The sequence below is a fragment of the Aegilops tauschii genome, chromosome 7 (assembly GCF_002575655.3).
Source record: "Aegilops tauschii subsp. strangulata cultivar AL8/78 chromosome 7, Aet v6.0, whole genome shotgun sequence".
In the NCBI taxonomy this organism is placed as follows: Eukaryota; Viridiplantae; Streptophyta; class Magnoliopsida; order Poales; family Poaceae; genus Aegilops; species Aegilops tauschii.
In genome coordinates, this window is record NC_053041.3 from 66643926 (window position 1) to 66666695 (window position 22770).

General features: G+C 47.0%; 1 protein-coding gene across 1 annotated transcript; it reads right to left on the bottom strand.

The window, feature by feature from the left end:
- Positions 1-756: 756 nt before the first annotated feature.
- LOC109762716 (uncharacterized) lies at positions 757-2865 on the bottom strand. Its single transcript, XM_020321592.4, has 6 exons — positions 2129-2865; positions 1955-2044; positions 1686-1838; positions 1448-1572; positions 1209-1338; positions 757-1030 (listed from the first exon to the last, which is right to left on the bottom strand). Exons 1-6 carry the CDS (start codon positions 2705-2707, stop codon positions 905-907), a joined length of 1203 nt encoding a protein of 400 aa, XP_020177181.1. The 5' UTR covers positions 2708-2865; the 3' UTR covers positions 757-904.
- Between the last annotated feature and the right edge of the window lie 19905 nt (positions 2866-22770).

Sequence of the window (22770 nt, forward strand, 5' to 3'; positions counted from 1 at the left end):
GTTCGACTCAAGGCAGACGCACCTTTTTTGAACGTTTTTACAATAAACAGGACATATATGGGCCGGCCCAGCTCGCCTGCGCTGCAGGCGCCGGTTAGCAGAAAACCAAAGAAACCGGCGCCTGCAGCGCCGAATAGGTTTTGCCAGAAAATGGCCACCTCAATAGAAAAATGGCGCCATGGGCCAACTCATGTAGGCCCATGGTGTTGTCGATCCTCCCTTATTGCTCGCAATGAGCGATATATACTCTTTGCAAGCTCTAGTTGCGTAGCATACCTGATGTTTCTCACTTTAGTGTAATTTCAATGGATTTTAGAAATTTCATTATTTTTGGTATATGCTAAAATAATTACCTTTCAATCAAAATGTTTCACCAATTTCGATAGTATACAGAAATTCGAATTATTTTGAAGTTAATTTTTGAATTTTAAAACATTTGATTGAATTTTAGTCAAATTCAAGTGAAAATTTTGGCCCTTTGACCGAAAAGAAAACCGAAATCACTTAATTTTATTTTAAATTCTGTGAAATCCAGTAATGACTGAATTTTTTCTGAAACTGAAATTCAAAACTATCCGGCTGAAATTTCCCGAATTAGTAAAACATTTCTATCTAGCTACCTCTTTTAATTACTTCACACAAATTTGTTACAGCAGAGCTTTTTCCCCCAGAAATCTCCGAAGGGGCAGGAGCGGTGCATTAATTCCTGCCAAGAGATCTATCTGACCATGTAAATTTGATGGTTCTTTTCCACGGTTTCAGCCAATCATAGGATTCGTACCATGTATATAAAGGGTCTGTTCCAGTCCTCTGTCAAGCCATATGTACAAAACTAGCATCGACTATACATGCCTTTGTGGAGACGCAATACCGCCTCGTATTTACCTTTGCAACAACCAAAGATTCAGAACTCGAGCCCACTGTTCATCTGGATGGAGAACCATGGCCGCCCAAAACCGTGCAGCGGCGCGTCCACTCTGAACACCAGCCCTGAGCTCGACGCGCTGCCGTTCAGCTTCGATCTCCCGAGCTGCACACACGCATAACAAGACCAATTCGTTACCATCTACTTACAATGGATGAATCACGAAGTAAAACCATGTGTACCGAGTACAAGTAATGCACCCATGTGTTCATCCAAAAGTATGCAACGTGTGCAAATGTACTTCAACGATGAGAAAAATGGTGGATCAGAGGAGAAGACTGACCGACACGGAAGCGTAGGCGGAGGGGGAGGCGGTGCGGGAGTAGCCGCAGGCGACGCTGGCCTCCTCGCTAACCGAATGGACCAGCTCCGTCGACACCCCGGGCCGGCACCCTCCGAACGTGGGGCACACGCTGTTCATCACAAAGAGACATCATGGCAGCCAGCTTAGTTATATGATCCCCATCTGGACAGGATCAACTGCAGCAAGAACATAGAGTGGCTGCAAGTGTGTGAACTTGCCTGAGCTGCAGCGCTGGCTGCAGCATGAGGCCGCTCCTCCTCCAGGAGAGCACCTGGGTTAGCCCCAGCGAGAGGGACCTGTCCGGCCACTGGACGGTCGGGGTGATGCTGCCCCCGCTGCCGTTCTGCAGAGCAATTCGGCTCAGATCATCTCTCGATCGGGTTTCTGACTTTAGTTTGTGATGTGTGTAGAGAATGCGGATACATTTTGTGAGGGATCGGGTAGGGTGCTGCTGACCTTGTAGGAGAAGCTGAGCCTCTTCTCCCCGGGGAACTTTCCGTGGGCCTGGACGATGCCGCCGCCGCCGATGGGGAGGAATCCGCGGGCAGTGAACCCGTCGCCGGCCACGTATCTCAGCTGCCCGTTGGGGAATTGCATGTCCATGAACGACTGCCCAATTGTTTTCCAAGGGAAAGTTCAGGCAAAGACAGTGACGGAATTAACTGGTCATCATCAGGAATGCAGGATTCAGGACAGAGAATTCAGAACGCCGATCGAACACTCACGCAGGCAAATGGGTTGAGGCAGATCATCGACATGAAGAAGCATCTCCGGCGAGCTGTCCAGTACGCCGGGCACACCGAGTGCACTCCGTTCTGCTCACATATCAGATCTTATACTCTTAGCTTCTCTCTTGTGCAGATAAGATCTTAGATTCAGTGTGTTCGTCAGTTGCTTACCTTGCGCTCGAAGCCGTACCAGATGAGGTGGCGCTTGGAGAGGTGCACGGGGAAGAGCAGCGTCGTGTCGCGGAGGAAGAGCACGGGGCCGAGCTGCACCAGGAACAGCGGCGCCGCGGCACCATCGCCGCCGCCTCTGCTGTTGCTGCTGGAGTGCGATGCCTCGGCGCGCCACAGGTCGCCGCGGGCCGCCACGGAGCTCTCCACGTCGTTCGTCCTGCTGTCGAACGCCGCCGACAGCACCATGCTCCCCTGCGACCGCGCGAACCGCCCGGAGCCGCCTACCGCCGGACTATCGCCGCCAGAGCCAGCGATCTGGTCCTGCTTGCTCCGCGCGCCATCACCGTCGGCCATCGTGCCGCCTCTGCCGGGGACGACCCTCCGGTGCCGCCGCGCGTACGCGATGTCGAGGCCGTCGTCGATGCGCAGGCGGCGGAAGACGTCGCCCACGGCGCGGCCGAGGCGGCCGCCCGCGCTGAGGACCGCGGCGGCGACGCCGGAGAGCTGCTGCTTCTGCGGGGGCGGCGGGAGCGGGAAGAAGGCGGCGATCCGGCGGACGAGGTCATCGGAGGAGGACATCGGGGCGGGCGGAGAGCGCGACTAACCGATCGGGGAATGAGGCAGCGGGGCCTCGCCGCTGGTGGATAAGGGACTGGTGGCGGGAAAGAAGTTGGGGAGGAGGACGCTACGGGGGTTCTGCATGGACGCGGTGCACGGGGAGAGATGCGAGTGTGTGCGGCGTTTGTGTGGTGGCTCTGTGGGCGTGGTTCAGGAGAGGGGGTGGCGGGGAGTACGTTTGAAAAAAACTGTTGGATGGTTGACTGGGAGAGAGGATGGTACACGCTGGCCGCCACGATGCTTTTGAGGCCAGCGTGGCATTGTGAGGGCTTGTTTGGCTCAAGAGAACATTAAAAAAAGACATTCGTGAAAGACGTGGCAAAAGAAACAAAACTGATGCTTCAAAATGTTGTTGAAACAAAATTGATGCTCCAAAATGCTGTTGAAAAGAACGTGAGCATATCCTCCTCAAAAACACCTCCCCTGCGCGACAACTAGGGTTTTGTCTCCTCTCGGCGATCCCGATCGCTGCTGAGTCCTACCTTCTCTGCAGCGACCTGCAAGGCTTCTGCGCGACGGAAGCTGCGATGGCGACCCATTTGGACGCTCGCTCGGCCGCGAGTGGCGGGTCTCGAGCTGGCAAAACGGATGACCTAGAGGATTTCTTCGGGCAGCTTGACCCAGAAGATGAGGTGTTCGATGATCTGGTGATCGAAGAGGAAATTCCAGAGATCAATGACCACGTACGCTAGATGGCTCTTGCTCGGGTGCACACTGATAAGACCTTTGGAAAGTCGATGTTCTTCAAGGACACGCGGGCAGCTTGGAACCCGGCGCAACCGGTGAGATTCCGGCCGGTTGGTGCCGATATGTTTGTGGTGCAGGCTTCATGCCTTGGCGATTGGGAGCAGACCATGTTCCAGGGGCCATGGCTTTTTAGATTTTGGGATGTACTTCTTCACACATACGATGGATTTAGTAGGGCGGAGGATGTTCAGTTCGTTTATATTCCTATTTGGTTGCATACACATAAACATCCTGACGGGTATTGTAGTGAGGATATTGTGAAAAAATTGATTCGCATGGCTGGTGAGATCTTGGAGTTCAGGATTTTAGGAAATTCTGAAGGAGATTATGTGAGGATTAGAGTGAAACATGTTGTCAGAGAACCTCTAACAAAGCACGTCAGTATCATTAGAGGAAAGGAGGGGCAGGTGTATGATGTGAGATACGAGAAATTTGCACGTTTTTGTAAGCACTGTGGTAAAATTGGACATGAGCATAAGGAGTGTAGATTGGGTGTTTACACAACAAAGGATTTGAAGTTTGGGGATTGGTTATATGCAGATCTACCAAAAATGAACAGAGCTGAGATTAGAGGAGGTGGTCGGGCTTTTGCTCCTCCACCGGCTGCAAGTGTTGATGAGGATTTAACTGATACGACAACTTGCCCAAGTAAAAACCTTGTTGCTGTGTTGGTTCCAGCGGGGCATGTGATTGACAATCATGTAAACATGAGTATGGACGAGGACAAAGGTGTAAGGAAATGCCTTCTTCTAGGGGGTGTGCAGGTCAAGTGTCAGGACGAGGCAAAGGAACCATTGCTTACTATAACTTCAGGTACCGGTGATGATATCCAGAATTCTTCTCCAACGTAGAGCTCCGATGGTAAGAGGGGGAGAATGGTGTTTAACTCTGGTGATGATGTTCATAATCTGGCGGCTCCCTTGAGGAGTCGCTTCGGGAGCAATGAATTCCTTGATTTGGAACTGTCGGGGGGTGGGGAAACGCCGAACAGTTCGTGAGGTGTTGGCCCTCTCTAAAACCAACGTCCCCAAGCTTTTCTTTCTCTGTGAGACGAGGAAAGTAGCTGATAAGATGGAAAAGCTAAGGTGGAGGCTAGGTTTGAAAGGTTTCTGTGGTGTTAGTTCTATGGGACAAAGTGTTGGCCTTGCTCTATATTGGGATGAATCGTTACTGAAAGTGCGTTATATCGACTAGAGGGGGGGGGGTGAATAGGCGATTTTTATGAATTCTTCACTGAGGAATTTCAGGGTGAGGAAATTCCTAAGCGAAGAACTGCTTGCAGCGGAATAAGTACGCAGATGCATACATGACGGAACATAAACATGGACATCATGATGAAATGAAAACAGACACAGAGTACAGGAAGCGTAAGCACAAGATAAAACAGGATGAAGACAAACAGACTAAAGAAATTGAGAAAGTCTTCAGTCAAAGTCTTCGAACAGATATGAACAGGCACACAACACAGTAATGAGGAAATGAAAGAGTTGAGGAAATAGAACCAGTAAGCTTGGTGAAGACAATGATTTGGTAGACCAGTTCCAACTGCTGTGTCAGTTGTACGTCTGGTTGGAGCGGCTAGGTATTTAAACCTGAGGACACACAGTCCTCACCATATTCTCCTTGAGCTAAGGTCACACAGACCTTGCCCAATCACTCGTGGTAAGTCTTCAGGTGACTTCCAAACCTTCACAAACTCGGTCACTCGGCGATCCACAATTTCCTCTTGGATGCTCTAGACCATGACGCCTAACCGTCTGGAAGAAGCACAGTCTTCAAAGGTAACAAGCGTCGGATCTAGGCAAGATCAATCTCTTCAGTGATGCTCAATCACTTTGGGTTTGTAGGTGTTTGGGTTTGGGTTTTCCTCACTTGATGATTTTCGCTCAAAGTCCTCGGAGGATGGGATGCTCTCAAATGACAAGTGTCAGTTTCTCTCGGAGCAGCCAACTAGCTAGTGGTTGTAGGGGGCGGATATTTATAGCCTAGGGAGCAGCCCGACATGATAAGACATAAATGCTCTTCAATGATATGACCGTTAGATGGGTAGATATTTTGGGACAGCTGGCGCGAAGCACAGCAACGGTCGGAATTTTGAGTATCAAATACCTCAGGGCTATCATGTTCCTCACTGTGTAGGTAAGCCGCACTGGCGAATTCCTAACTCCTCAGTCAGAACGAATTCCTCAGAGACCAGAAGAACTTCGTCTCTGTCACTGAAAAATATGACTGAACTGTATGATATTTCCAATGGCTTCACTCGAAGGGATTGGTAGGTGTAGGATTTTGAGTTGAGCATCACATGGAAATTTTTCCTTAGTATTTGCTCGACCCCCTTTAACAGTACGGTGTTTCCTATGACTCAAGAAAGAGAAAATGAAACTACGAAAACAAAAGTCTTCATGCTTCATGTTCCTTGAATGAGCACCAAGTCTTCAAGGTCACACCAATTTCTTCACTTTCAAAGTCTTCAGAAATCCAAAGTCTTCAGTCGAAGAACTTCATTTTTAGGGGTCGACTTTCTCTGTAAATATCAAACTCCCATATACTTATAGACCTGTGTACACTCATAAACACATTAGTCCCTTAACCTATAAGTCTTCAATACACCAAAATCACTAAGGGGCACTAGATGCACTTACAATCTCCCCCCTTTTGGTGATTAATGACAATATAGGTTAAGTTTTCAACGGGGATAAACATATGAAGTGTAGATACTGATATTGAGGAAATAGATTGCAAGATATAGAAGAACTCCCCCTGAAGATGTGCATAGTGAGGAATTTGCTTCTGAAGCAATGCACACTTGAAGAGTAGAATCATGGAGATCTCCCCCTATATCTTGTAATTCATACACACATTTGACATATAACATGAAGAATTTGAAATGCATGATGAAATATGGTGATTGATGTAATTCAGCATGCGTGCATTAACATTAACGAGGAATAAGCATGCAGAAAATCTCAGCAAAAGTATTAGACCACCATAGGGTTTAAGTTTACAACTCGATTGAATAAAGTCTCAGAAGAACGAGAGTCGTAACTTAGCAAAAAACGCCCATATAGATAGACCCGCTTGAAGACTAACTCAAATTTCTCCTCCTTTGTCATCGAATGACTAAAAGGATCGAAAAGTGAGGACTAACGCCCCTGAAGAATATCAAGATGATGGAGGAGCGCCAGCGTTGTTGGGGTCGTTTGTTGTTGTAGGGCCTGCCGCAGTGTCGTCCAAGTCTTCATGCTCGTCGGTTTCGCGTGATGAAGAATATGAGCTGGCCACCAAAGAAGGAACCTTGACCTTCTTGAATTTCTTCGGTGGAGGAGCAGACTAGTCAAAATCCTCCTTGAGACCCATTTGCTTCAGATCTTCTTCACCATATAGATGTGACAGAATAGCCCAGGTGTGACCGAAGACTTCATGGAGGTAGAAATGGTTTTTCTTCACTGCATTATGTGTAGCAGTCATGTTGTGAAGAATAGAACCAAACTGATGCTTAACCCATTTGTGGTTTCGATCCACCTTCTGGTGAAGACTAAGAAGAAGCTCACGGTCAGTCATCACCCTGGGAGCTGTGGCTTGAGGATTTGGCTTTGATGCATGAGCGGCAGAATCATGAGTGGCAGAGTCATCATTGGTGGAATAAGATGCAGCTTTGCGAAACTGGCCATCCAATGGACGAATGCCTTCATCAATAATAGCAGGTGCCTTGCCCTTGCCATCAGCTGAGGAATTTGTCCGCTTGAGGACTCCAATTGGGGGCAAGTAGCTGAGGTGATTTTGAAAATCAGCCTTGTAGTTGAGTGAAGACCTTATTCTGAGGAATCTCATAATCCAAGGTGCGTAAGGCTTTAACTCGAACGGAGAGAGTGCAACATTTGCCGGAGTCCTCATGAAGAAATCATGATAATTGACAGGAATGCCATGCATGATGTTGAATAGCAGATTCTTCATGATGCCAACGATTTCCTCATTAGATGAGTCGTGGCCTTTGATAGGACTCAAAGTCTTCGTCAGAATGCGATAGACTGTTCTTGGTACATACATCAATTCCTTCACGAGGAATTTGGTCCTTGGGGCTTGACCGGGCTTCAGAGGCTTCATTAGCACTTGCATGTAATGAGCAGTGAGTTCAGGCTCTTGGTACAAACAACGAGCACCTTCAAGGGGAGGACTGATTGGTAGGGCATGAAGTAATTCAGAGGCCGGTGCTTTGTAATGAGTATTTTCGGTCATCCAGTTCAACACCCAAGTGTTGATATCGTCAGCATCACCTGTGACGTGCAGCGTTGCGTAGAACTGAAGAATAAGCTCTTCATTCCAATCAACAATGTCAGAGCAAAAGTTGAGCAGTTCTGCATCATGAAGCACATTGAGGACTGGAGAGAAGCAAGGCAGTGATTCCATATCCACGTGAGGAATATCCTCGTGGTCGAAGACTTTGTCTTTGTTGAAAAGCAGTGAAGAATAGAAATTGGCCTGGCTGGCAGTCCAGAAACGCTTCCTTCTAAGACGAGCAGAGTCATATGGGTTGTAGTTGGTGAAGAAGACATGCTCGCCGAAGAAGTCATCAGCCTTGAATTTCTGCCTCTTCGAGAAGGGATCCTTTGGCTTGGGCTGAGGAGTATCGGTCAATTGCATCACCACCTTAGGAATCGCAATCTCAGGATCCACAGGCTGAGGAATTTCATTTTCAGTGGCAGCCTGGGTCTTCAAGTCTTCATTAACATTTTCTTCAGCACTAGTGGCTGAAATTTCTTCATGGACAGACGGTGTGGCATATGGTTCTTCAGATCCCATTTGTACTTTAGTATTCACAGGGGACTGAGGAATTTGTTGCAGAGGTGTGAACAGAGGAGAGTTGGGGTGCTGACTTTCCCAAACGTCATCATTCAACACTTGTGTTGTACATCCAATGTCCACATCTACTTCTTCACTCTTTTCCTCAACGCCGGCCTCTTCAGCAGTGAACTGAGGCATGGGCGATGAGACTATTGGGGTTGAAGGGATTGCATCCGCTTCAATTTCTTCATCCAACTGTTCTGACGAAGCAGCAGAAGGAATCTCTTCATCTGATTCACTTGGAATCACATATTCTTCATCAAAAGGAACAGGGTCCTTTGATGGCATGGATGAAACCGGAATAGCATCAATTAGATTCTCAAAAGAGCTGGTTAATGGCTTCATCTTCTTCGGAGCTAAAGAATCTGATGAAGTTGATGCTTTCCTTTTCTTCACAGCTGCACGCTCTGCAGCCTTGGTCTTCTTCACATCGGAGGTAGACGGAAGAATCGGAGTTGGGGTAGGTGCAAGAGGAGCAGGGGAATTTTGTTCATTTACTTCAGGCACAGCAGCAGAAGCTTCAGCTGGCCTGATAGTTTCTTCAGGCGCAACACTAGTGGTTGCCGTTGCAATTTCTTCACCGGCTGGAATGCAGTCATCCGCCCTGACACTAGCAGTTTCTTCAGCAGCCTGATTGTCATCAGCGGTGCTGGCATTTTCTTCAGTCGGCTGAGCAGATGCCTCAGCCTGAGGAATTTCTTGTTGCGTTGGGGCTGCAACATTGGTAGTGAACTTCTCAGTTAAATTCACAAACCTGACTTTGGCTCCAAGCCAGTCAGCGCGGTATACGTCAAATTCATCACTGAGTTTCTTAATCTCAGATTGAATAGTGACAAGTTCTTCAGTTGTCATAGAGACAACGTTTTTCTTCAGGAAACGCTCCTTCCTGTACTGCGCTTTCTTCAACTGCCTGGCCTTTTCAAATTTCCATTTTTCTTCCTGAATAAAGGCAGTCAGCATATGACTTTGGCAAGGAGTCAACTTGAAGTCAGGCATAGGTGTGTTGGGGTCCTTGTGCGAGAGATCAATGTAATCAAGGATCAACTTTGGATCCAAAAGTAGAGGCACATTTGTGCCTTTGGCTCTAGCGGCCTTGAGCTGCCTGTCTCTGATGATTTCAGCAAATTCTTCATCATCAGCTTCGTCTTCATCAGATGGCACTTGAAAGTCGACCTGCTTCTTGTGAGGACTTGGTCGAGAGCCTCGTCCAGTAGTGGCCTTTTTCTTTAGCAGAGTGGGGCTAGTTGATGAATTTGGTGGAGCTAAAGAACTAGCAGAAGCTCCTGAGGCAATAGATATGCCTGTTGTCCTTTGACACGTGGCGAGATGCACAGGTGCTGAGGATTTTGTCGGAGGAGCTGAGGACTTTGGCGGAGGAGCTGAGGACCTTGGAGGAGCTGGAGCAGCTTGAGGAGTTGGCCGTGAGGATTTTGAAGAATCTGGCCGTGAGGGCATTGCTGAGGAACTTGGCCGTGAGGGCATTTGGGGTGAAGCACTTGGCTTATGAGCAGGCTTATTTGCCATGGCCTTCTTTGGCTTGCTTGCAGAGGCCTCAGCAGTGGTAGCAGCAGCAGCAGAATCTTCATTAAATTTCCTCACTGCCTCCTTAGCTATTTTGGCTAGCTTGGCCTGGCGCTTGGCCCATTCATCAGGATAGTCCTCACCACGCTTGAGGCTGGTGGGATCAGCTTCTTGGCTAGGTGCCAACGGAGGTCTTGGGCATGGAGGATTTAGAGCGAATTTCTTCATATACTTGGGAGTAACATACCTGTACTCCCTCCATTCCCGTGCCCATCTCCTCTCTATCCTTTGTATGCGCACCTTGCGCTGATTTTTGTCCTCCTTGCCAAACTTGGCCTCATTAGGAGTGCAATAATCCTTGTATATGTCATCAGGGATCTCGAAAGCAGTATTGACCTCAGGCCTCTTTCCTCCCTTCTGTGGCTTCTTACCGTCAGCCATTTTCTTCAGCTGAGGAATATGAACAACAGAATTTTCTGAAGAGGTGTGCAACTTTTCTTCGAGGAACGCTGCAAATGAGTTAAGTTGATGAGAACCTAGTGATTCAGTAGCGGACATGAGTACCTGTGAACAGAGTATAGTTGCGAGGAATTTGGAGAGGTCATATGCGTTCTCAGAAGTTTTTTGCAAAAAGAACAAGTGTGAGGAATTTGACCAGATGAGTCTTGAAGAATTTCACTAAGCGTTCTTTGTCTTAGGTTCCAGAGTTGTACAGATCGAAAACCCACACAATTGATTAATCTTGAAGAAAAATGTTGCTTAGAGAAAAGGATCAAGAGCAGATGACATGTGAGGTGTTTAGTGTGTGAAGATTTGAAGTGTGAACACCTTTCGAAGATTTTGTAGAAAACATTTGAATCAAAGAGGGCAGCAAAAGTAACTTTTAATTACCCTTGAAGAAGAACACGACGAACTGGAAGTGTAGATGTGAAGCTCGTCAGTTTAGATCTTCCACGCCCTAACTTGGCTGAGGAAGACAGCTACGGCGGCGGCGGAGTGAAGAAATCCACAGCCGGCGCGAGTACGATGGCAACGAGGTCGAGGCAATGAAGCTCTTCCTCACCGGCGACGATGGAAGTAGTGGCGGCGCTAGGGTTTGAGAAGCTCGAGCGGGAGAGAGGTCGAGCAGAATAAAAACGAAGTGAGGAAGGGGAGGGGTATTTATAGCCGAAGTGAAAAACCACTCGTCCGAAGAAATTGGACGAGCGTGCCCCTGACCCTTCTCATTCACTTGACATGTGTCACCCACATACTGAGAGGTGGCGATCGTGTGAGATCGTGGGTGAGTAGATAAGTATTATCGTGGGATGCGAAACGGTTTCAGCGGCAAGGGCCGAAAATTCAGATAAGATAAGTTTTAAAGTTCCGTTTGCAAATTTTTCAGCTGACAAGGACCCAGTGAAGATTTTGAACGAGTTTCAAATAGAACGCACATGAAGAATTTGTGAATAGATTGGGTTGTGTTTAGCATAGTGGGGACAGGGTCCGAAGAGGCACGGGGGAAAATGGAAAGACCCCCCTGGTCTTATTTATAAAGGCAAAGGGATAAGTGACAGGTGCGAGAATCGAGGAGCCCAAAAGTTAGATATATGGCAGAGCTCACTAGTAGAAAAAGGGTCAAATGTCAAGCACATTAGTGCCGGTTTGCTTTTGAGCCGGCACTAATGTGTGCATTAGTGCCGGTTCCAACGGCTAGCCGGCCGCTTTCATTAGTACCGGTTCGTGGCCGACCTTTAGCACCGGTTCGTGCCACGGACCGGTACTAAAGTGAGTGGTGGCAGGATGTTGTCAGTCCGGGGCCCCTCCAGCACCTTTAGTACCGGTTCGTGGCACGAACCGGTGCTAAAGGTCGTCCTACATAAACCCTTCGTCCACCCGAGCTCGCTCTGTTCTTCCCCTTTCCCCTCTCCTCTCTGTTCTTCCCCTCTTCCTCTCGAGCTCATCACACATTTTGCCCAAAATTTGTCAAGATTTGAAGGCCCCCATCCATTCAAATGATCACAAAGGTTAGCAACTTTGTCCTATCATCTCTCATTGCTAGATTAGCTCTTGCAATGCTTTGTATAGTGATTAATTTATGAGTTTAGTAATTTGGGAGGAAATATATGTGCTAGTATTTGATTTATATGCAATTTGAGGTCAAAAATAACACTTAGTTTGCATATGTAGGTGTGGTTTACTTAGTGCCTTCTAAATCTCCGTCGTAACCACAGTCGATCGCCCGCCCCGTTCCGTCGCCGGCACCACCTTGTGGTGAGCCTCTTGTTCATGAATGTTTTACATTACCAAATTGATGTTTGTGTGATTTGGATATATAGTTACTCGTATAGTTATCTTACCCGTACGTTGTTTGTTATACATAGTGCCATGGTTTTGATATCCGTCCCCGTCGGCCCTCGTCCTTGTTATGATTCGGATGTGGTATATTCTCTTTTAAAACTAGTAGTTGCATTTCATGGTTATGACAAATTATGCCCATCAAGTTGACATAGATATTTTTGTCTAGGAGGTTTGTGAACCGGAAATTCCAACCGACCCTATTGCCGAGAGGTTAAATTTAGTTGAAAGAGAAAACGAGTATTTGAAAGAAAAATTGAAAAGAATTGAGGGGGAGAAGATGGAATTGGAGTTTCATGTTGCCGATGTCGTCGATGATCACAAGATCAAGATGGAGAAAATGCGCTTGAAGATTAGAAAGATTAGAAAATATGCCATTGATAGTGAGGCTTGGTATCATCATGCTGTTGGATCAATTGTTACCTTAGTTGCGATCTTGATCGCATTTGTTGTTGCATTTAAATTCTTTAGTTAGAGAGTTATTTGTTTGTTGCATTTAAGTCTTGTATGAACTTGTATTAATTTGGTCTTTTCGGTGTTGTGTAATGAAGATGAGCCGACAATGGATGTACGATGACCGATGCTCTCCCGAGTTCATTAATGGCATGCAAACTTTTCTGCTTGCGGCTGAGGCAAACAAGCGGGCGGATGGTTTTATGCCTTGTCCATGTTTAGTCTGTAAGAATGATCACAATTACTCTACGTCAAGAACCATTCACGTCCACCTGTTTAAGTCTGGTTTCATGCCCCACTATAATGTTTGGACCAAGCACGGAGAAAGAGGGGTTATGATGGAAGACAATGAAGAAGAAGAGGACAACGACAGCTATCCTGTCCATGGGTTCCCTGAATACGATGATACAACAATGGGGGAAGAAGCTGAGCCGGCAATGCGGGAAGAAGCTGAAGAAGAGGCATCAGATGAGCCCTCTGATGATCTAGGTCGGGCCATTGCCGATGCAAAGAGAAACTGCGCAAGTGATTTGGAGAAGAAGAAGTTGCAGCGCATGTTAGAGGATCACAAGAAATTGTTGTACCCGAATTGCGAAGCTGACAAGAAAAATTTGGGCACCACACTGGAATTGCTGCAATTGAAGGCAGAGAATGGTGTATCTACAAGGGATTTGGAAAGTTGCTGGTAATGATAAAGAATATGCTTCCAAAGAACAACGAATTTCCCGAGAGTACGTACGAAGCAAAGAAGGTTGTCTGCCCTCTAGGGTTAGAGGTGCAGAAGATACATGCATGCCCTAATGACTGCATCCTCTACCGCGGTGAGTACGAGGATTTGAACGCTTGCCCGGTATGCGGTACATTGCGCTATAAGATCAGGCGTGATGACCCTGGTGATGTCGAGGGCAAGCGCCCCAGGAAGAAGATTCCTGCCAAGGTGATGTGGTATGCTCCTATAATACCACGGTTGAAACGTTTGTTCCAAAACAAAGAGCATGCCAAGGTAATGCGATGGCACAGAGAAGACCGTAAGAAAGACGGAAAGTTGAGAGTACCCGCTGACGGGTCGCAGTGGAGAAAAATCGAGAGAAAGTACGGGAAGGAGTTTGCAGATGACGCAAGGAACGTATGGTTTGGTCTAAGCGCAGATGGCATTAATCCTTTTGGGGAGCAGAGCAGCAACCATAGCACTTGGCCTGTGACTCTATGTTTGTATAACCTTCCTCCTTGGTTGTGCATGAAGCGGAAGTTCATTATGATGCTAGTGCTCATCCAAGGCCCTAAGGCCATTAGTTGAAGAACTCTTACAGCTGTGGAATGGAACAGGTGTACGTGCGTGGGATAAGCACATGGGGGAAGAATTTGACCTAAAGGCCTTGCTGTTCGTGACCATTAATGATTGGCCTGCTCTCAGTAACCTTTCAGGACAGACAAACAAGGGATACCGCGCATGCACGCACTGTTTGGATGATACCGACAGTATATATTTGGACAATTGTAGGAAGAATGTGTACCTGGGACATCGTCGATTTCTTCCGAGCAGGCATCCCGTAAGAAAGAAAGGCAAGCATTTCAAAGGTGAGGCAGATCACCGGACAAAGCCTCGCCACCGTACTGGTGCTGATGTACATGATATGGTCAAGGATTTGAAGGTAGTCTTTGGAAAGGGTCCTGGTGGACAACCTGTTCCGAATGACGCTGACAGACGCGCACCCATGTGGAAGAAGAAATCTATATTTTGGGACCTGCCCTATTGGAAAGACCTAGAGGTCCGCTCTGCAATCGACGTGATGCACGTGACGAAGAATCCTTGCGTGACCCTGCTTGGCTTCTTGGGCGTGTATGGGAAGACAAAAGATACACCTGAGGCACGGGAGGACCAGCAACGTATGCATGGAAAACACGACATACATCAGGGTCATGCCAGCTACGCTCTTACCAAAGAAGAGAAGGAAATCTTCTTTGAATGCCTACTCAGTATTAAGGTACCGTCTGGCTTCTCGTCGAATATAAAGGGAATAATAAACATGGCAGAGAAAAAGTTCCAGAACCTAAAGTCTCATGACTGCCACGTGATTATGACGCAACTGCTTCCGGTTGCATTGAGGGGGCTTCTACCGGATAACGTTCGATTAGCCATTGTGAAGCTATGTGCATTCCTCAATGAAATCTCTCAGAAGGTAATCGATCTAGAAATCATACCAAGGTTAGAGAATGATTTGGTGCAATGTCTTGTCAGTTTCGAGTTGGTGTTCCCACCATCCTTCTTCAACATCATGACGCACGTCCTAGTTCACCTATGCGAAGAGATTAACGTTTTGGGTCCTGTATTTCTACACAATATGTTCCCCATTGAGAGGTTCATGGGAGTCTTAAAGAAATATGTTCATAACCGTGCTAGGCTAGAAGGAAGCATCTCCAAGGGCCATGAAAATGAGGAGGTCATTGAGTTTTGTATTGGCTTTGTTCCTGACCTTAAGCCGATTGGTGTTCCTGAATCGCGGCATAAGGGCAGACTGGATGGAAAAGGCACGCTAGGAGGGAATCCAAAAATATGTATGGACGGACATTCTCTCACTGAAGCACACTAAACAGTTCTACAAAATTCTGCCTTGGTGGCTCCGTATATGGACAAACACAAGAATTTTCTACGCTCCAAACACCCGGAGCGGTCTGATGACTGGATTACATGTGAACAAACCAGGAGTTTCGCCGGCTTGTTGCAGACACGTACCATGCATGACGCCTCTATTGAAGATGACCTATACTCGCTGTCCCAGTTACCATCTTCGAATATAATTACTTTCAAAGGGTACGAGATAAATGGTAATACATTTTACACGATCGCCCAAGATAAGAAGAGCACCAACCAAAACAGTGGTGTCCGCTTTGATGCAACAACCAAGACGGGAAAGGAAACATATTATGGTTACATAGAGGAGATATGAGAACTTGACTATGGACGTGATTTGAAGGTCCCTTTGTTTCGGTGCAAATGGGTCAATATGACATGAGGCGGGGTAACGGAAGACCCGCAGTATGGAATGACGTGGATCTCAACAATCTTGCGTATGCAGACGAACCATTCGTCCTAGCTAATGATGTGGCACAGGTTTTCTATGTGAAGGATATGTCTACCAAGCCGAGAAAAAGAAAAGATAAGGAAGCGAATGCATCATACAATGAGTCAAAGCGCCACATAGTTCTTTCTGGGAAGAGAAACATCGTGGGAGTGGATGACAAGACAGACATGTCAGAAGATTATGAAAAGTTTGATGAAATTGCTCCATTCACAGTGAATATTGACCCGAGCATCCAGTTAAATGATGAAGAATTTCCATGGCTACGGCGCAAAGGGACACACGCGAAGAAAAAGTTTCACACCCAAAGATCTGGGATGTGATCGGCTTCACTATCATCACTTTCTTCTGTGTTTCACACCTAGGAGGGAATCTCTGTAATAGTTAGGGGAGTTATGTGTTTTGGCATTTGAAACGCGAAGAAATTTTATGTGCAAACAAATTCTTTCATGCATTTACTGATTTTTTCAGCTAAATGACCCTGAAATTGAAAAGCATTTCAAATGAACTCAGAAAAGGTTGAAAGTTGGCATGGTATCATAATTTCACCCACATAGCATGTGCAAAAAAGTAGGGAGGGTTACCGCAAAAAATGGATGCACTTCGTGTACAAAATGGACAATCTCTTTCGAAGTATCAGGGTTTCGGACGAAAACTCATCCGTTACAAAGGCATTTCATTTTTAAATAACCTAAGCATTACCAAATTGAATATAATGATAAAACACACTAATATTAAACATAAGAAAAAAGAATCACTGAAAAATCTATTTTCAAAGTTAAGTTATTCACAAACTAGTGATTCGCACAAATTTCAAATAATTCAAAATGTAAACTATTCAAATTTGTAAACTACCGGCACTAATAGAAAGTTTGTAATTTTTTGTACCTAAAGCAAAAATATTCACAAAGAAACTCTAAATACAGCAAAAAACAACTCAAAAATAAATAAAACAAAAAAAATAAGAAAATAAAAAGCCCGCCTACTGCGCCACAGCGGCCTGCATACGACTAGAAACCCAACCTGTTGTTGGGCCAGGATGCAGGCCCGCAAAGGCCCAGTAGGCCCACAGGGCAGCACAGAACATTTAGGCCCAGTGGGCCTGCTTTGGAGAGGAGCTCGAGAGAGCTACCGCACTGGGGCTTATAACCCAGTGCGGACGCCCCTCGGCTAGCGAGGTGGGACTAAACATGACGCACCGCACCTGCGTCAGCGCACCACCTTTAGTACCGGGTGGTGGCTCAAACCGGTATTAAAGGAAGGGTCTTTAGTACCGGTTGGATCCACCACCCGGTACTAACGGTGGGCGCTTCCCGCCGCTTGGCCTGGCCAAAATTGACCTTTAGTACCGGTTGGTCGCTCCAACCGGTACTAAAGGCCCATCCTATATAAGAAAACACTTCAAAAAATTCAGTTTCTCATCTGCTTCTTCTCCTCTGACCCTTCGCCCGCCGCCCCCCGTCGCCGCCCCCGTCGCCACCCCTCGTCGACGCCCCTGTCGACACCCCCGTCGCCGTCCCGTCCCCGTCGTCGCCGCCCCGGCCGTCCCCGTCGCCGCCCCGTCCCCGTCCCCGTCGTCGCCGCGCCCCGCCCCGTCGTCCCGTCGTCCCCGCCCGGCCCGTCCCCATCCCCGTCGTCACCGCCCCGTCCCCATCCCCGTCGTCGCCGCCCGTCGCCGTCCCCGTCGCCGCCCCCCGTCGCCTCGCCTCGCCGGTGAGCTCCTGCCCCGGCCGCCATGTCCACACACACACACATTGTTTTTTAGTTTTTTAGTTATAGAAATTTTTCTTTTTTTAGTTATAGAAATATTTATAGAAATGTTAGAAATTTTTCTGTTTTTTAGTTATAGAAATATTAGAAATTTTAGTTATATAGAAATGTTATAAATTTTTCTGTTTTTAAGTTATAGAAATATTTATAGAAATGTTAGCAATTTTTCTGTTTTTTAGTTATTGAAATATTAGAAATGTTAGTTATATATATAGAAATGTTAGAAATTTTAGAATTAGTTTTAGTTAGATGAATTAGATTAATGTCAAATTGTTAGAATTTGCATATAGAATTTTAGTTATCACAATCCAATCATTTAAAAAATGTTACTTTTTGCGGGCATATAGTATTTGTTCTCGACGATGGCCGGCCCGCATCCTCGCCGTCGACCCGTTCGCGACGACGTCCAGCTGACCCATGTCCGGGATTGGGCTCTGCCGGGCTGGCACTGGGAGGTGCTACCTAGAGGGGCGCGCCGCTTGGTGAGGAACCCGGCCTCGGGTCCCGTCGTCGACCCTGATCTCCTTTGGTGGCGTTCGCGTGGGCCACACTCGGTGCAGAGGGAACCGGCCCCGCCGGAGGTGGTGCGTCGTCGTGTCAGGGAGGAGGACGAGCACGTCCATCGCTACATGGCTGCTATGGACGTCAGGTTCTCCAATACCTGGCAGGTTCTTTGGGCAGATGACCGGAGATATGATCCTGTGATGGTTCCTTGTCTTTGGGTGTCCACCGCCCGCGCCCCAGGAACCGCGAGTGGCCTAGATTCTTCTATAGTATTCGATCTTTATTAGTTACCTAGCCAGTGATGTATTCAAGATTATATATTATTCGAGACGATGTATTCGAGATTATATATTATTCGAGACAATGCATATTATGTACTATATGATTCAGTTTTTCCTTATTGATTGCATCCATGCATTGTAATTTGAATACTAAATTGTTTTATATTTCTTCTGTATTAGTTAAATAAAAGCTATGGCGGACAATACCGGCAGAGAGGGAGAAGAGGCCCCGTTCGAGATCATACGCAGACCTAACCGGCCAGATGATCTGAATGAAGCAAATGACGGCTCCCAATATCTGAACAATACCGGGGAGGGTGATGATAAGATATTCGATCTCGACGACCGAGCTGATGAAGTCATGAACTATGATTATGATTATGATGACGCAGACAATGATTATGATGACGAATACAATGTTGATCTTGAAATAACAAAGACTACCGGCGAGGTATATTTATATAAGCAGGCATCTAGTGATCATCACATGTTTTTTTATTTGAAGATATATTAACGAATCGATCTTTCTTCTTTCAGCCCTCCGGATCGAGAAAATATGCTTCTACAGACAGCAGGACAAAGCGCGGCCCGGGCAAAAAGTTGAAGGAGGGTGTAAAGTACAACATCGATTCCATCAAAGCTAGTGGCGAACCCCTCACGCCTAAGAACATTGCGAACAAGTTCGTTCGTTAGTGCGGAGTTCTTGTGAAGGGCCAACTCCCGATCTCCATTCAAGAATGGAAAGAGCCAAAAACTAAACGCCCAGATGTTACTTGGGTCGACGACAGAGCAAAACAAAAGCTTTGGGAATCTCTGATGGAACATTTCACCCTACCAGATTATTTCACTGATGCAGATGTGCAGAAATTCAAGGACGCTGCTCTTAAGAAGATGTCAATTGCATTCAACACCCACAAGAAAACTGTATGGGCCAACTACCTCGCTGCAGAAAGGAAGACTCCAGAATTCAAGGGAACACTGGAGAAGCAAAGAGAACACTGGCCCGCTTTCATGAAATTCAAGGAATCAGAATTATGTAAGGAACAGTCGAGAAAAAACAAGGCCAATGCCGCAAAAAAGACGCAGTTCCATAGGCTGGGTCCAGGTGGCTACGCGGTGGCAATGCCTAAGTGGGATAAGTCTAAGCAAGATATGGAGGATGCAGGGGTCACTCCGGTTACTAGGAGCTGGCCCCCCAGGTGCAGAACTTGGTTCTATGCGCATGGGGGGCGTTGGACCCGAAGACAGGCCTGGTTTCGAAGAAGGCAAGTCTAAAAGGAGCAGAACAAAAGTTACTTGACGCAATAGAAGATGCTCGAAAGGGGGTGTTCACGCCCAACAGAGAGAACGACGAGCTTACGCGCGCCCTGGGAAATCCTGAACACCCGGGAAGAACACGAGGCAAGGGCGTTATTTCCTGGTATGAGGGCTTTTCGGAATGGAACGACGACTACAGGACCCGTGCAAGAAAGAAGATGGAGGAGGAGAAGAAGAGGAAGCTGGAGGAGGAGCAGAGGAAGCAGGACGCGAAACGCCTTCAAGGCCTAGAAGGAAGGCACGCGGACTTGGCACTCAAATTCCAGCAGCAGATCGACTCACTTAGCCAGGAAAGGGGGTCTCAGCAGCGGCAGCAACAAGCGGATGATCATCCAGCATTGGATAGCACCGTCCCATCCATGCCGAGAAGCAGCGTTGGTTCCGCCCCGGGCGACGCACTGCTGGATACATACCCTGTGGATGACATCATAGAGAACACTAACTGTGAGCTACACTTCAAAATGAAGAACATATCCATGAAGGTGGCGGACGCCGTTGCTTTTACAATTACCGCCGAAGCAACCTTCCATTGCGCCCCAATTCCAGCGGGCTATGCTCGTGTCTTGGTTGATGAGGCGGTGGACCCATATTCGAGGCTAGAGCTTGACATTCCTAGAGGTGACGACGAGCACACACTGGGAGAGGCCATACATCGTATCATCCTATGGAGAAAGGATTGCATCATCTTTCGAAGTCCACCGATACCGCGTCTGCCGACTCCTCCTCGAAGTCCGCCACCGTGTCAGCAGACTCCCGCTCCTCCAAGTCCACGAACGCGTGAGCAGACTCCTGCTTCAAGTCCGGCACAGCGTCAGGCCACTCCTCCTGTTTCAAGTCCGACACCGAGTCAGGCCACACCTCCTGCTTCAAGTCTGGCACAGCGTCAGGCCACACCTCCTGCTTCAAGTTCGACACCGTGTCAGGCCACACCTCCCGCTTCAAGTCCGGCACAGCGTCAGGCCACTCCTCCTGCTCCAACTAACCCACGTCAGCCGTCTCCGCCGCCTAAGCAATCGCAGAAGAGACACGCCGCAGCTATGGTGCGTAGCGGTACGAGTCGAGGTAGTACAGGAAGTATAGGCGAGCGGAGACAAGCGATATAAATATGGCCCAAGCAGCCTCGCTCCTCTTCCTCAGAGGCCTTACGACATGACCGACGAGCAAAACGATGCAATAGTGCGGGCCGAAGTGGACGCTCATTTTGGACCGAAACCGGCAACGCCACTGAGGGAGAAAGTGCCTGAGGAAAAGATTGACCACTTCATTCGTATGGCTAGACCACCAGCTCCCAAGCTTGTTGACTCAGACTATGAGCGCCAAATCAGGAAGGCACATCGAGCACGACTGCAGAAAGAAGCGAGCTCGAGCTCGAGCCAACAAGAAGCTGTCAAAAAATGCGGGAAAACCGTTCCCCAGCTGGGAGAACAGGCGGCGCAATCGACCCCCCCGCTTGTTGTGCCAACAACACATGAGAGTACGCGCGCCCAATATTATTGTGGGCAAACCGTTTACGTTCCTGAGCTGGGCGATGTGGTAATAACCGAGGAGCATATAATGTAGGCTGAAATGCTCAAGATCACTGTTGGACAACTCCTCGATATCGAGCCCATGTCTCCGCTTAGAGAGGGGGAAATAAAACGGAAATATGTCCGGGGCCAACCTTTGGTCGAGCCCGAGGAGGTCAAGAACCTCCCAACGAGAATGTATGAATTGCATGATTGGTACATGAAAATTACGAAGATTTCCAATCGAGAGTCCCTCATGGTGCAAGTGGAGGAAGATCATTACTTCAATAAGAAAGCTCTGTCCGTTGAGTATTCAGAACTATTTCAGTTATTCAATCAAGATGCACTCGACAAATCTATCGTCAATTGCTATTGTCTGTAAGTGATTTCTTTCTGTAATTTAAGTCTCAAGCTAGCTCTAGTGCTCATTGATTGATCATTAATTACCTGTAATTATATATCCTCACTATATATTCTTTTCTGTGGTATTATGCAGGATGAAGATGTATGAAATGAAAAAAGCTGGACGCTATGGCATTGGGTTCATTGACCCAAATACCGTTAATGAATACACATGGAAATTGGAATGGTGTAGACAAGATGTAGAGAAAAACATGGTAGAGTTCTTGAAGCGCCTCAATAGCAATGAAGATATACTACTTCCTTACAACTTCGAGTGAGTCACACTGTCTTGTACTACAAATTCTGTTTTTGCTTACTAGCTAGATGTTAATAAGTGTATAGGGTTTAGGGTTATAGTTGATTAGTGTTATGCACATGCCCGCTTAATTTATACATGCAAACGTATGCGCATGCAGCTTCCACTGGATCTTGTTAGACATTAAAGTTGACGAAGGAAAAGTTGAAGTACTGGACTCACTACTTAAAAAAGATAGTGACTACAACATCGTGAAGGGGATAGTCGACATGTTATTTCAATCATTATTAACTATATCTCGGCCTATTTAGTTCGTCATTTCCTGATATGAACTATTTTTAATAACCCCTTTATTAATTTTCTTTGCCGGCGGGCAGGGCTTGGGCAAAGTACATCAAGGTGACTCTAGGAAAATGGCGACAAAAGCTATGTTGGTATCGACCCAATGTAAGTAATTAAGTAGTACTAGCTAGCTAGCTACCATCTCTTTAATTCTTGTTTCAATACCATTAATTAATTAACATGCTTGATTAATTATTATCTGATTAAATTCTATTCTCGTAAAGACCCTGAAGCAGGCGCCGGGGACTGAAGTGTGTGCATACTACGTTTGCGAGAACATTCGCATGATGGCGTCCGAAAGGAGTAGATCTGATAGACAGGACTGGGTACGTTTGCCAGAACACTATTCACAAATCTTACATGATTGTCGATATCTAGTCACACAACTAATACACATGCATATTGATCTCCTTCTTAACAGTTCAAAGAGGTGCGGGACCAGCTCCTACCAGAGGAGCGCATACGAGCACTTCAAGAGGAAATAGCGGGATTTTTGCTCGACCAGGTCATAGATCCCAAAGGAGAATACTATTATCCGCTACCGCCCCCATGAACCACTTGTCATCGTGCTCCGAAGGCACCAAGGCAACATGTAGGAGAAATTGTATATATATACATGTGTATGTGTGAATAATTAATGGTGGTTGTGAGACATTCGATTATATAT